This window comes from Pan troglodytes, chromosome X (assembly GCF_028858775.2).
Source record: "Pan troglodytes isolate AG18354 chromosome X, NHGRI_mPanTro3-v2.0_pri, whole genome shotgun sequence".
Lineage (NCBI taxonomy): Eukaryota > Metazoa > Chordata > Mammalia > Primates > Hominidae > Pan > Pan troglodytes.
The window spans coordinates 121890458-121903217 of record NC_072421.2 but is presented as its reverse complement, the minus strand read 5'-3'; the positions used below and the strand labels follow the sequence as shown (position 1 = coordinate 121903217).

The window sequence follows — 12760 nt, the reverse complement described above, 5'->3', positions numbered from 1 at the left end:
TTATTTCATATACCATTTCACCTGTATATGAGCATTAATGATTTGGTATAAAAAAATTTTAAATATCTGTTGTATGGTTACACAGATGAATTGGTCAACAGCAAAGTACTTAAGCAAGGGCAAATTAGCATAGTGCAAAAAATGTCCAAGGTAAATAATATAGCCAAAGTTGGGTGAGAAAAATGAGTATGATTTTGAGGAAGAACTGGTATGCCCATAATTTTGCACTTTTCTCATCTATAAAAAGAGGGACATGGATGGTGCAATATATTATTAGTGGTAGTATTAACCATAACAGCAGCAATTAGCATTCCTTGAAGCCTTACCATGTATACTGCCACATATTAACTCATTTACTATTTATAACACCTTACCAGATGGGTTTATCATTATCATTCCCATTTTACAGATGAAGAAACTGAGGCACAGAGAGGTCACGCAGCTAGTAAGCAGTGATCACAGGATTTGAATTCAGGCAGTCTGGCTCAAAAGCCCATTTCCTAAGATCCCCTCTGTTGATAAGGTTCTATATGCTGGCAAAGTAAAGGGAGTGTCTTGGGAGTAAAAAACATTATATTATTGAATCAAATTCTTCAAAAGAATTAGAAACAACTAGTTGTATGTGATTATAAGTTACAGTGGGTAGTTGGGTAAGAGTGAACAGAAGGGTTCCTTCTAACTCAAGCAGTTTTGTGTCAAAGGTTATTATGATGTCATGTAAACTTTTCTTCTGTAGAAATCTATCACTATGTAAACAAATGATTGAAAATCCTGCATGGGGGACAAAACAGTTGGTGGGGATGTTAAATTGACATAAAGGGAAATGAGAAGTTTTGGGGGTGATGGAAATGCTATCACGAATGTGGTAGCGGTTACCTGATTCAACGACTGTCAAAACTCATTAAATTGTACACTTAAAATTGGTGACTCCTACTGCGTGTAAACTATCCAAATAAAGTTGATTTTAAAATAATAAAGCACATATACACCAAAAAATTAAAAAAAGAAAAAAAGAAAATCCTGCATAAATGTCATACAATGATTCTTGTTAAATATGAAATAATTTTTAAAGAATAAAATGTCTAGAGAAATTATACATTTATTCCATCTATTTTAAAAGTAAGTTTAGTTATCTTTCAAAAAGAAAGAAAAAAATGGGAATTCCAGGTGAAATATTAGAGGCTGATGCTAATACTGAACATATGCCCTGTTCATTGGTAGGCATCTCTGTGAAATAAAAGTAGGCTTAAGTAAGCTTTTGATTGTCTACCAAGAGATACCAATAAAAAAAAAATCTGTGGAATGAATGTAGTGATTGATTTCTAAAAATCAAATACTAATTACCTTAAAACTAGTGAGAGTAAAGTAGCATGTGGTACTTTTTAAGATCAACTGTGACTTTTTTTTTTTTTTTTTAAGAGTCTTGCTCTGTCGCCCAGGCTGGAGTGCAGTGGCGCGATCTTGGCTCACAGCAAGCTCCGTCTCCTCTGTTCGAGCAGTTCTCCTTCCTCAGCCTTCCGAGTAGCTGGGATTACAGGCGCCTGCCACCACGCCCGGCTAATTTTTTGTATTTTTAATAGAGATGGGGTTTCACCGCATTAGCCAGGATGGTCTCTATCTCCTGACCTTGTGATCCGCCCGCCTCGGCCTCCCAAAGTGCTGGGATTACAGACATGAGCCACCGCGCCCAGCCCCAACTGTGACTTTTCTATCCATTCTCACAACTTCATAAAAATTAAATGCAGGAGGCCGGGCACGGTGGCTCACACCTGTAATCCCAGGACTTTGGGAGGCTGAGGCAGGTGGATCACTGGGTCACTTCAAGACCAGCCTGGCCAACATGGTGAAACCCCGTCTCTACTAAAAATACAAAAATTAACCGGGCATGGTGGCGGGTGCCTATAATCCCAGCTACTCAGGAGGCTGAGGAAGGAGAATCCCTTGAACCCGGGAGGTGGAGGTTGTGGTGAGCCAAGATCATGCCATTGCACTCCAGCCTGGGCGACAGAGCGAGACTGTCTCAAAAACAAAAACAAAAACAAAAAAATTAAATGCAGGATCTTCCAAACTCTGACATGGCTATTTGGCCCATCTCACTTATTTACCTTCCAACTTCTTCAGCAAAAATTAAACAAGTAACACAATTGTCTAGTGACAGTGTTCTTGAAAATTCAGCCTTCTCCTCCTTAAGGAGGGGAGAAAATCAACTGCAGTGATCATAGCTCAGAGTTCAGCACATTCACAGGCGTGGGTGTGCAAGTGTGTAGTTGGTTGAACCATAGCAAATTGCCCTTTGTGTAGGTCAAAAACAGCTAAATATCACCAATTGCCTTTAGATCAACCTAGTACAATGTTATTTTTCTAACTGAATGACTTTCAAATCAGAAGGGTTGAAAGGATTTTCTCTTGAACAATTAGAACACAAAGTCCTCAGAAAGAGCAGGAAAAGGCTTTGCTTTTCCCCATATACCCTCTTTTTACAGGCCTTTTCATTTCTGCCAGCAACACTATTCATGGCTCTCCAGAGCACACTCTTCCCTCTTTCCTCTCTGGTCCTAGTATGAACAACAATCAGGCCTGTCTCCTAGTATAGCTGAAAAAAACATAAGGGAAACCAAAGGATGCATTACAGCGTAGATCCATCTTCCCTTATTAAAAACCTATTACCAAACAGTTTTCTTACCACACCACACAGCTTGTCAGTTGCCAAACTCAAAGGTTTTATTCAATGCACAGCTATCCAAAGATACCCTTTTTAACTTGGAGCTATTCCCAAATTTCAATCTTTTTTTCCCCCCCTTCTCTTTTCCAGGGAAAGGATTAGTGTAGATTGAATACTGAAACAAGAGTGGAAATAAAGATTGATGGTCCACACTTAGGTCAAGGGCTATCATCTTTCAGGAAAGCAAGCACTTGTATGAATGTGGAGCTTTCTCAGCCTTGCCCACAAACCCAGTAGTAGGTAGTGTTCAGCCTAGTTCTTATTCTTATCATAGAGGCTGGTGGCACGTGAGCACTCAAGAAGGAGGTTGGAGGCCTGGCGTGGTGGCTCATGCCTGTAATCCCAGCACTTTGGGAGGGTGAGGTGGGTGGATTGCCTGAGGTCAGGAGTTCGAGACCAGCCTGGCGAACATGGCGAAACCCTGTCTCTACTAAAAATACAAAAAAATTAGCTGGGCGTGGTGGCGGGCACCTGTAATCCCAGCTACTCGGGAGGCTGAGGCAGGAGAATCGCTTGAACCAGGAAGTGGAGGTTGCAGTGAGCCAAGATCGTGCCATTGCACTCCAGCCTGGGTGACAAGAGCAAAACTCCGGCTCAAAAAAAAAAAAAAAAAAAAAAAGGTTGGGAGAGCTCAGCTGGAAAAGCATTCTCTTTGCCAGGCTTCTCACACATGGTTTCCCCAGGAGACTCAGGGAGGAACCTGTGGCGTCTTCAGTTCCTTCATTCTTTTTTAGCTCTTAGCCGAATTTTACATTAACTTCCAAACCTGACTTTGAAACTAGTGTTTCAGCAGCACTGGAATATCAGAGTGCATTATCCATAAACAGAGAAGCACAGCGGCAGACGTCTTGACAGGCAGAGAAAGAACATTAGGCAGAGTTGTCCTCTGCTTGCTTTGTGGTGGATTTTAAACAGTGATCCCTGCTTATGTAGCTATAATGACTTTATTAAGAAATGTGTTCTTGATTAGTAAACTTAATCTATCAGACAAATAAAACCACAAATTTAGTTGAACTGGAAATCACTTGTTACTTTGGCTCTTTAACTATCATTATAGCATAAATTGCAACAGTTACAACCATCTCTGGGAGTACATGGATATTTTACAGCTATTGTAAATGAACAGTATTACAGTTGGAGATATGTGGCGGTGAAACCACAGGAAGGGTAGTTCAAGAACACCTGGTTTCCTATAGGCTTCCAAGCCCGTTGAATCAAAAGACAGGAAATATGCGCTTTTCTTATCACCTTTTAGGTGCACATAACAACACATAAGCACATAACAACAGGTGGCTGTATATGTATGCAAGACAACACTGCATGCATTGGCCACAGATGGTATAAAGAGTCAAGAGTCCCAATTTGTGGTTGTACTCCCTGAATTAAACCTACCCCTGACACAAACGGCACTTGCCCCCAGATAATTTAAGCATCTAACCACTAGTCTTCCAGATACAATTCATGGCATGGAACATTTGATAGGTCTTCTATTTTTTTTTTTCAGAAGTTCAAAATTAAGGGCAAATAACATTAGCCCCAGCTGACCAATGAAGAAACTGAAACCAAAAGAGGTTTAAAAAGGAAAGTGTCACACCCCAATAGAAAAATGGGCAAATATCATGAGCAGACAATTTATAGAAGATACACATGTGGCCAATAGATGTTAAAAAGTGTTTAGCCTCAGTAGTAATCAAATAAATGCAAATTTAAGCCACAGCAGCATATCATTTTCCCACTCTCATATTGGGAAAAGTTAATTAACTGATAATACTCAATGCTAGTAAGGATGGACTGAGATAGCCTCTCCCACTACTAGCTAATGGGAGCATGAATTTATACAACCTCTGTGCACTATAAAGTAATCTCTCAGGTTGCATCAGGGGTCTTTTAACATGTCTCATTTGACCCAGTAATTTCACTCATAGGGTTCTGTATTATGGAAATATTTATTTATAAAAATGTTCAGCAAAACATGCAATATGAAAGAGAAAAACAAAAACTCTACTTACTGATTTCTAATTGGGAGAATAGATAAATAAATGTTTATCATGTAGTAAGACATGCAACCATTGAAAAGTATATTTTAAGAACATTGAATAACACAAGGAATGCTAAAGATAAAACATTAGCTGAAAAAGTAGGACACAAAACTTTAAATACAATCCTAGTTGTATGTTTTAAATGTATGCACAGAGATTATGCCAAAAAAGTAAGATAAATGAAATGAAATACAGTGAAGTGTTAACAGTGATTTTCATTGGATGGTTGGATTACATGTAATTATATCCTTTGTACATTTCTATACTTCTAATTTTTCTGCCATGAAAAAGTTATCTCTTTTATATTTGGGGGTAGGAGGGAAAGGTTACTTTTTAAAGCAAAGAGCACAAGATTCTGAACAAAGGAAGACCAGAGTCTGGTATGAGAGCATTAGCTTTGCAGCCATCCAGACCTCTAAGATCAAAACTCTTTCTGAACCAGGATGTTGATCTTGGATTCCTGAGACCTGAAAAGGTTTTATGTTTAGGTTTTTCAGAAAGGTTCAAAGCCCCCCTAAGAGTATATTAAAAATGTTAATATATATGCATTTTATATGCACTTTTCTTGGGATACATTGCATAGCTTTCAGATAGTTAAACAGATCCTTGACCACAAAAGTTAAAATTAACATCAAGTTTAGTTGAGTAGCTAGTGAATCAGTTTAATCTGACTATGATTAATGTAGTCAAATCCTAATGTGAGTTTCACTCCTCCCCTTCATTAACAAGATATTTAACATTTCATTCAGGATCATGTTGACAACTCTTACCGATATAAATCTAGTACACTAAGCTACAATCACCTTGGAATCTGAAATGTGGTCCTATTCACAAGCCTAAATAAAATGAGAAAAGTAATCATTATGTTATACAAATAACAATTACTAGTGTTGTTTCACAGCTTACCAAGTACCTGTATATGGAATATCGTTTAATTCTTAGCACAAGTTTGTGGTGTAAAGTGGTAACATCACTATTGTTTCACAGATAAGAAAACTAAGGCGCAGATGGAAGAAATGACTGGTGCACAGACAAGTAGCTAGTTTGAATGTCTCCTGACTGCAGTTCACTGCTACTTAGACTCCTCAAAGTCTCTCCTTTTTCATTCTTGTTTTTGTTCCTGCCGGATACACTAGGACTCTCTCCACCCAAATCAGAAGTCTGTCCCCTAAAAGCTGGGTGAAGGGTACACAGCAACTCTACCATTTTTGCAAGTTCTTGTGAGTCAGACTATGTAAAAATAAAAAGTTTTAACACAACAAAACATAAAACCCACTAAAACTAAAACTTAACTAAACTGAGCTAAGCTAAAATAAAATAAATTTTAAAATTCCTTCCTGCACTTTCCACCTATGCCTTCTTCAAAGCTCCCCTCTTCCACAGGGCCTTCTTCAGTGCACTGGCCAGCAGGGACTGAACCTCTTAATGACTAAAATCAAGAACACCTTTTTTTTTTCTGAAACACACACACACAAAAAAAAACAGTTGAGGATTGCATTTTCTAAGCGATTGTGTTGTAATCAGCTACCCATAGCAGAAGTTACTGGTAGATCTAGCAAACACTGACACTACCAGCTGAAATGTGGAAAAAATCAGGTCAGTTGTCCAACTGCTGATTTTTTAAACTTTTTTTTTTTTTACTAAGTCATTTAGTTATTTGGTTATCTTGTGTGAACCCAGATGAATGTTATCAGTCAGGCACCGTTGAATACTGTCTTTCATGGAATCCAGTTCAAGATCCCTTGAATCAGGATCACTCTGGGACTACTACAAGGTTTTGAGGTGCCCAGAGAAAATGCTACCATACGGTAGAAAAAGTCTAGAACCAGAATCATGTGAAAGTACTGTTTCTAAACTTGGAATCCAAACTTAACTCTGTGCTTTAACCACAGTTAGTGGTGCTGCCCTTGTGAATGCTGGGGGACCTACCAACACTTAGTTCATTTACCTACAGGCCTCCGTGAAAGTATTGCTAAGTGAGATTCCATAACTAGAGGGCAAGGCAACCTGAGTTCCCCTATAATAGGTGTGAAATCATATAAAACTCCAAGCCCAGGTGAATGAGGAAACCAAAGAAGGGAATCTGTATAAGTTAGAGGGGGCTCACTGTATTCCTTTTGTCTGATTTCTAATCACACAAATAATTCACCATTTTATGTTATGGCCACTTCACTGGAGAAAAGGGTGAAGGAATACCCACTCCTTAGTAGGCAACTGACTTACATAAAATAAGATCACATAATTACTGAAAACTGTGGCACTGCACTTAAGGCTTGAGCTGGGGAAAAAGCAATCAACAACCACCTATTGAGAGTCTAGAGTATTTCAAGTACTTAAGACATAGCCCTGCTCTCTGAGAGTGTACAATGTGGTAGAGGAATAAAGACAGGTGGCATCTGTGGAATGTGAAGCCGTGAGGCTTCAGAGGCAAGACAGACTCTATCGTTGGATAATCAGGAAAGGATTCATGATTGTCAGTGCTCTAATGAGGGGAACAAGGCTGTGCTTAAAATGTATTTCATATCTCTTTCTCATAGGCCCACAACAGAAACCTACTCTCCATAGATTTTGATCATATAACCCGCACAGGAAAGATCTATGATGACCATCGAAAATTCACCCTTCGAATTCTTTATGACCAGACTGGGCGACCCATTCTGTGGTCTCCTGTAAGCAGATATAATGAAGTGAACATCACATATTCACCTTCGGGATTGGTGACGTTTATTCAAAGAGGAACGTGGAATGAAAAAATGGAATATGACCAGAGTGGAAAAATTATTTCAAGAACTTGGGCTGATGGGAAAATTTGGAGCTATACCTACTTAGAAAAAGTAAGTACATAGGGGAAAAAGACAAGTTTCAAGTTTCTGAATGAGACTATCGAAAATGGCCCTAATTGTCCATCTTGGTGAGGACCTGCAGGAGAAAAGTCTGTGTTCCAGCTGTTCTGTTCTGTAGAAGTAACAAAAAGATGTTGAACTTATAAGGATAAACTGTTTTTCAGCTGAAAAATTTCCCCAGTCCCAGACTCTGCCAAGTACTCTTTCAGACTAAAGTCAGAATAACGGCTTAGCTTTCTCCTCATTTGAACATCTTTGTTCATGCTTTTGAAAAGGTTATCTTTATTATTATGAAAGCTCATACCGAGGGAAAAATAGCTAGAAAATTATAAAATTGTGTTAATGTACTCAGCTCTGGTAAAGGGCTTTTTACCCAGAGGATAAACAATTCTAATTTTGTTAGGATAGTCAGTGAAATTTTAGTTGTATACATTTGAAGACTAATTTCCAAAAGTAATCAGCCTGCGGGAATGGTGGTAGTGGGGCCTCATTGGTAATACTCTTTTCTGTACACTGAGTCTCCAGTAGCATCCATAATGGGAGCTCGTGGCCTGTGTCTGGGAATAATAGAAAAATATTTTAATCCCACTACAGGAACCATTTGTCAAACATCAGCCCCTACAGAGCAAAATGGTTTCTGGCCAGATTGATACCAGAGGACAATAAGAGTAATTGATCTCTATCTCAATGTCTAATCTCCTAAGATAGTGCCTCTTGTTTCCCAAATCTATTCTTTCAACACATTTAGGAATTCATCAGTCCTAAATTAATTTCTACAAAAATTGAAAAATGGCTTCCCTTGAGAATTCAAGGGTAATCAGTACAAGGTAGCTTCTAGATGTTCTTAGAAAAGTCATAGGAGCTCATAGCTCACATGACAGATTTCCCTATTGGTACCAAATAATGCCCAACTTTTCTGATACACCCTCCCCAAAGTTAAATAAAAACAGTGTGCCAGTGGTTATATGTCATTATAAAACCATGTTACTAGTTCCCAGAGTTTGTTGCTGGAGAATTTACCAAGTTGGAAATGCCTGGAGATGAAGCAGAGTTCACTTGGGAGCCAGGGCAAAAGGAAGGAGTCCTTTGGTGAATCCACCTCATGTCCTTTTTTGCTAAAAATATTTATCAAATCTATAATCTATCCTCTACACTGGCAAAATCTGAATCTTATAGAGCAGGTCTTTCCTCTTTTGAATTTTGGTAACAAGAATGATTGGCAAAACCGTGTGACTAGTGCCTACAGCATGCCAAGCCTGTTACAACATTAACTGAATCCAAAAATTTGCTGGTATGTGTGCATAGGCAAAGTATTTCTTAAGGTGTATATTGATGACCTTCATATGAAAAAAACAGTGCTACTGATCACTAACAGAATATTAGCTGAGTTAGTTTTTCAGAAAGGAAGACAGGTTTGCACCAATCTTTCCACAGGTCCCCCATGTGACTAGTTAAGTAGCCAGCACTCCTTAGAAGCATACGTAGGTTTGCACTCATAATTCCAACCTCATTGGCACCAGAGTCTGACCAACTGAGCTAATTGCCTATAGACAGTCACATGTAGGTCTCATAAGACTTTCCCCTCTAGATGACGAGTTAGTGGGTGCAGCGCACCAGCATGGCACATGTATACATATGTAACTAACCTGCACATTGTGCACATGTACCCTAAAACTTAAAGTATAATAATAAAAAAAAAGACTTTCCCTTTAGACTATCTGCACAATAACATAAGAGCCTATTGAAAACTTCAATTTCATCCCTGGGTGCAGTTATTTAGCCTCTTCTCTGACACCAATGAGGAGATTTTATTGTTTCTCTTTTCCGAATTCACTGATTATTCCATCAAATTTACTTAAGCAAAGAATCACGTGAAGCAAACTTCACAAGTTCTCTTTGCTACAAAAACGTAGTTGGCAATAATTGCTAAGCAAACAAACAAAAACCTCGGTGAGACTGCCAGTGTCTGCAGTGGACAAAAATAAGACCTTCCTCACCCAGAATAAGGTATCAAGACAAGTCCTGGTAACTTTCTGACCAGTGAGACAAACCAGCTTATTTGTACCTTTGAGTTCCCTTTTGTTCCTTTCTTGATTTTATATTTAATTTGTTCTCTAATTAAAAGGGTAGCTACTGATTTAAGCAATCCTGTTATGCAAAACTCAGAACCTACAGAACGCATAATTATGGAATGATTCTTTACTTTCCAAAAGTCATTTGTCATAAAATTGATTTTATTAACATTATTATTACCAGTAATCATAACTAATTCACTGAATAGATATAATTAAATGAAATAACTTAATATAAAACACCCAAGTCGAGAATTTAAATGCTAGCTAGCACTTACTGCCACTTGGAGGTAAATCAAAACAAGAAAGAGCAGAAGAAAGTAAGGGAGGGAAGAAGGAAGGAAGGGAGGGAGGGAGGGGGGGAGGGAGGAAATTAAAGCATCTTTGAAATTGCGATTCTAGGGGGGGAAAAGGGAAAGAACATTGAATTTACCAAAATCCCATGTAACATGTAACTTTTTCAGTGACTTGAGGTTTTGTATCTCCTTGTGTTCTTTCCAGTCCTCTCTTTAATATGGCCTTTGTGGCACATTCTCCCACTATGACAGGGGCAGAGCAGGGATAAAGAGGCTCGTTCTTGTAGTATATTTTAAACTAAGAATTCTCAAACTTTAAAATGGATTTCTCTTTTTACGCCCCAAAATACTCTGGTATTACCTTGTGAATTCGCTTGCCATACCTGTGTCACGATGTATTAAAAAGCAGCAGCAGATTTTTCACCTTGACACGCAGAAATTTTGTAAAAATCGTTTGACTTCCTCTAGAGTAAGTGAAACTTATGCATATCATTTTCATGCACAATGGTTTGTAGCCATTAGGAGAAAAATAATTATTTGGGTAATGGCTGTGGTTGCTTAATGATCTCTTCCCTATTAAAAAAATCAATTATTGTGTCTTAAATTTTCTCTATGTGGTCATTAATTCTCTGTCTTGATTTATGAGACTTCTCTGAGTTAATTATATTTTGAAGACTTGTGGGCTAAAATTTCGTATTAGAGTAAATGTAAATCTTTCAGTTTCCTAAAATAATTCTTATGAACTTCATTTTTAAAATGCATTTAAATATATTTTATAATCATTTAATAAGATACTTTAGCCTTATACATTTACAGCAATTGCCTCTTTGGGGCTGAGGCTTTCAGAGGCTGCCTAGAGGGACAGAACGACGACTTTGGCTTCAGCTTCCAGGTGGCCCCACACTGCCATCTGGTGGTCATTCAAATGCTTTAACTTTTCAAATTTCTGCTCTCATTTCTAGTCTTGTTCAAATAAGCATACAGCCATGATTGCTGTTGCTGTTGTTGTTGCTTTTACAATTATCTCTTTTAGAACCTCACAATCAATTAAAAGAATAAAAGTCTCCCACTCTGTTATTTGGACTAATAAGAAATGGCCTTTTATCCTATAACAGCATTGTGGACATTGGATAGATTCATAAGCACTGTTTTTGAGCAAACTGATGATAATAATGCCCACCCAAAGTGAAAAAGCAGCCAAATGAGAGCTAAATGGTATTTTGGCAATGTAACAGTTACATTCATTTGATTTCTAATCACATCATCCACATTCTTGCCATTGGCAGGAAGCTTTGAAACAGACTAAGGGCTTTTGAGACAGCCCAGCATCAGCACCACCTAGGAACATGGTTCAGGCAGTGGTTTACTGCAGGCAGGAGGATGGGAACAGAGGAGAGAATAACAACGACGTGCCATAAATACTTGGAAAGGCTGGTACAGTGACTGGAAAAGGCATGGCCCAGGCAGGCTGGTACTAGATAATGTGTGGGGGCCATATGGTGATAGTCCCTGGCCCGTGTCACAGGTGACAGATGTCATTTACTCACAGCAAGTTGACAGAAGAGAGTGGAAAGGAACTGAGAAATGTGACTTTCAGACTAGAGATAATGCAAAAGCTTTTCCCCAATTCCTGTATAAAGCCTTTCCACCCCTGCCCCCTGCCACCTGCTTTCCCATTCATAGGAAAATTTCTTGCTGGTTCTATTGAATTCTGCCTCGGTCCAGGGAGGCAGTTCTCCCTTAATGTCTCCAAGCCCATTCAGGATTTCCAAGTCTCCTTCCTTTTGTTCAGGAGGTTTTCAGAGGTCACAGTGGTGGAACTGTAGGCTGTGGCAAGCTGCAGGTTGTCCACAAGTGACGAATTGACAGGATTTCTGCACTCACCTCTGGCTCTGCAGGCATAATGTTGGTGGAAAAGAAAGAATGAACAAATGAGCAAATAACCACTGACTTTGACTTCATGGTACTGAAATGCAATTCAAAGTCAATAATTCTCAGAAGGGTAGGGAGGATATGCAGTTTCAGAAAGCACATTCAATATTAGAATGTAATGTCATATTTAGAAGATGTAAATGTACATTACATATACTTACATAATTCACATTCATAAATATTTATATAATTTGTGCTTAGAAAATGAAAATATACCTATTGTTTTCATAACACAAACTTGAATAAATAACCCTCAACTAAATCTCTTTGCTTGAAAAGGTAATTTTCTAAAGGGGAAGGATAAAGCTCCTCTAGGGAGTCATATCAGAATCTCCAAGGATGAGAAATTTTTATTTTTATTAAAAGATGAGATGCACATGTCAGTCAATTAGAGTCCTCCCTAAAACAGTGCTCCTTTTATGTCTGTATTTAGAATTAAAACAAGACAATCAATATTTATGAAACACCTGTTACCTGCATTATACCTCAACAAACAACTGTTTCTAAAATACAGATCAGTTTGGGGGAGAGGGGCTGCATAACCAGAGAATCATTCGATTTTAATGACATGCTTCCCTAATATTAAAACACAAATGGAAATGTGAAGTTAAAACATCAATTGCAAAACATTAATAGTGCCATAATAATATTTTATGCACAATTTTTAGGAAGACATCTAGTATGTGAAGTCAATCAATACTTTATGATAACTATAAATTAATTTGTGAAATGCCCTGCCATCCATTTACCTTCCTCTGAAACATATGCACATTGAAGTAACCTTTCTAAAATACCAACTTGACAGTTTCTCCCAGCTTGCAAGTGCCCTCTTGCAACCGTCCCTTAACTTGCTTAA

At 38.3% G+C, this 12760-nt stretch overlaps 1 protein-coding gene across 8 annotated transcripts in view; it reads left to right on the top strand.

Moving 5' to 3' along the window:
• Nucleotides 1-12760, top strand: part of TENM1 (teneurin transmembrane protein 1) — an 824537-nt gene that overhangs the window by 800772 nt on the left and 11005 nt on the right. For all 8 annotated transcript variants that reach the window (XM_016942761.3, XM_016942759.3, XM_063804361.1 and 5 more), the window contains one exon: nucleotides 7299-7595. In XM_016942761.3, coding sequence (XP_016798250.1) covers nucleotides 7299-7595 — 297 coding nt within the window. The remainder of the gene's footprint in view (nucleotides 1-7298; nucleotides 7596-12760) is intronic.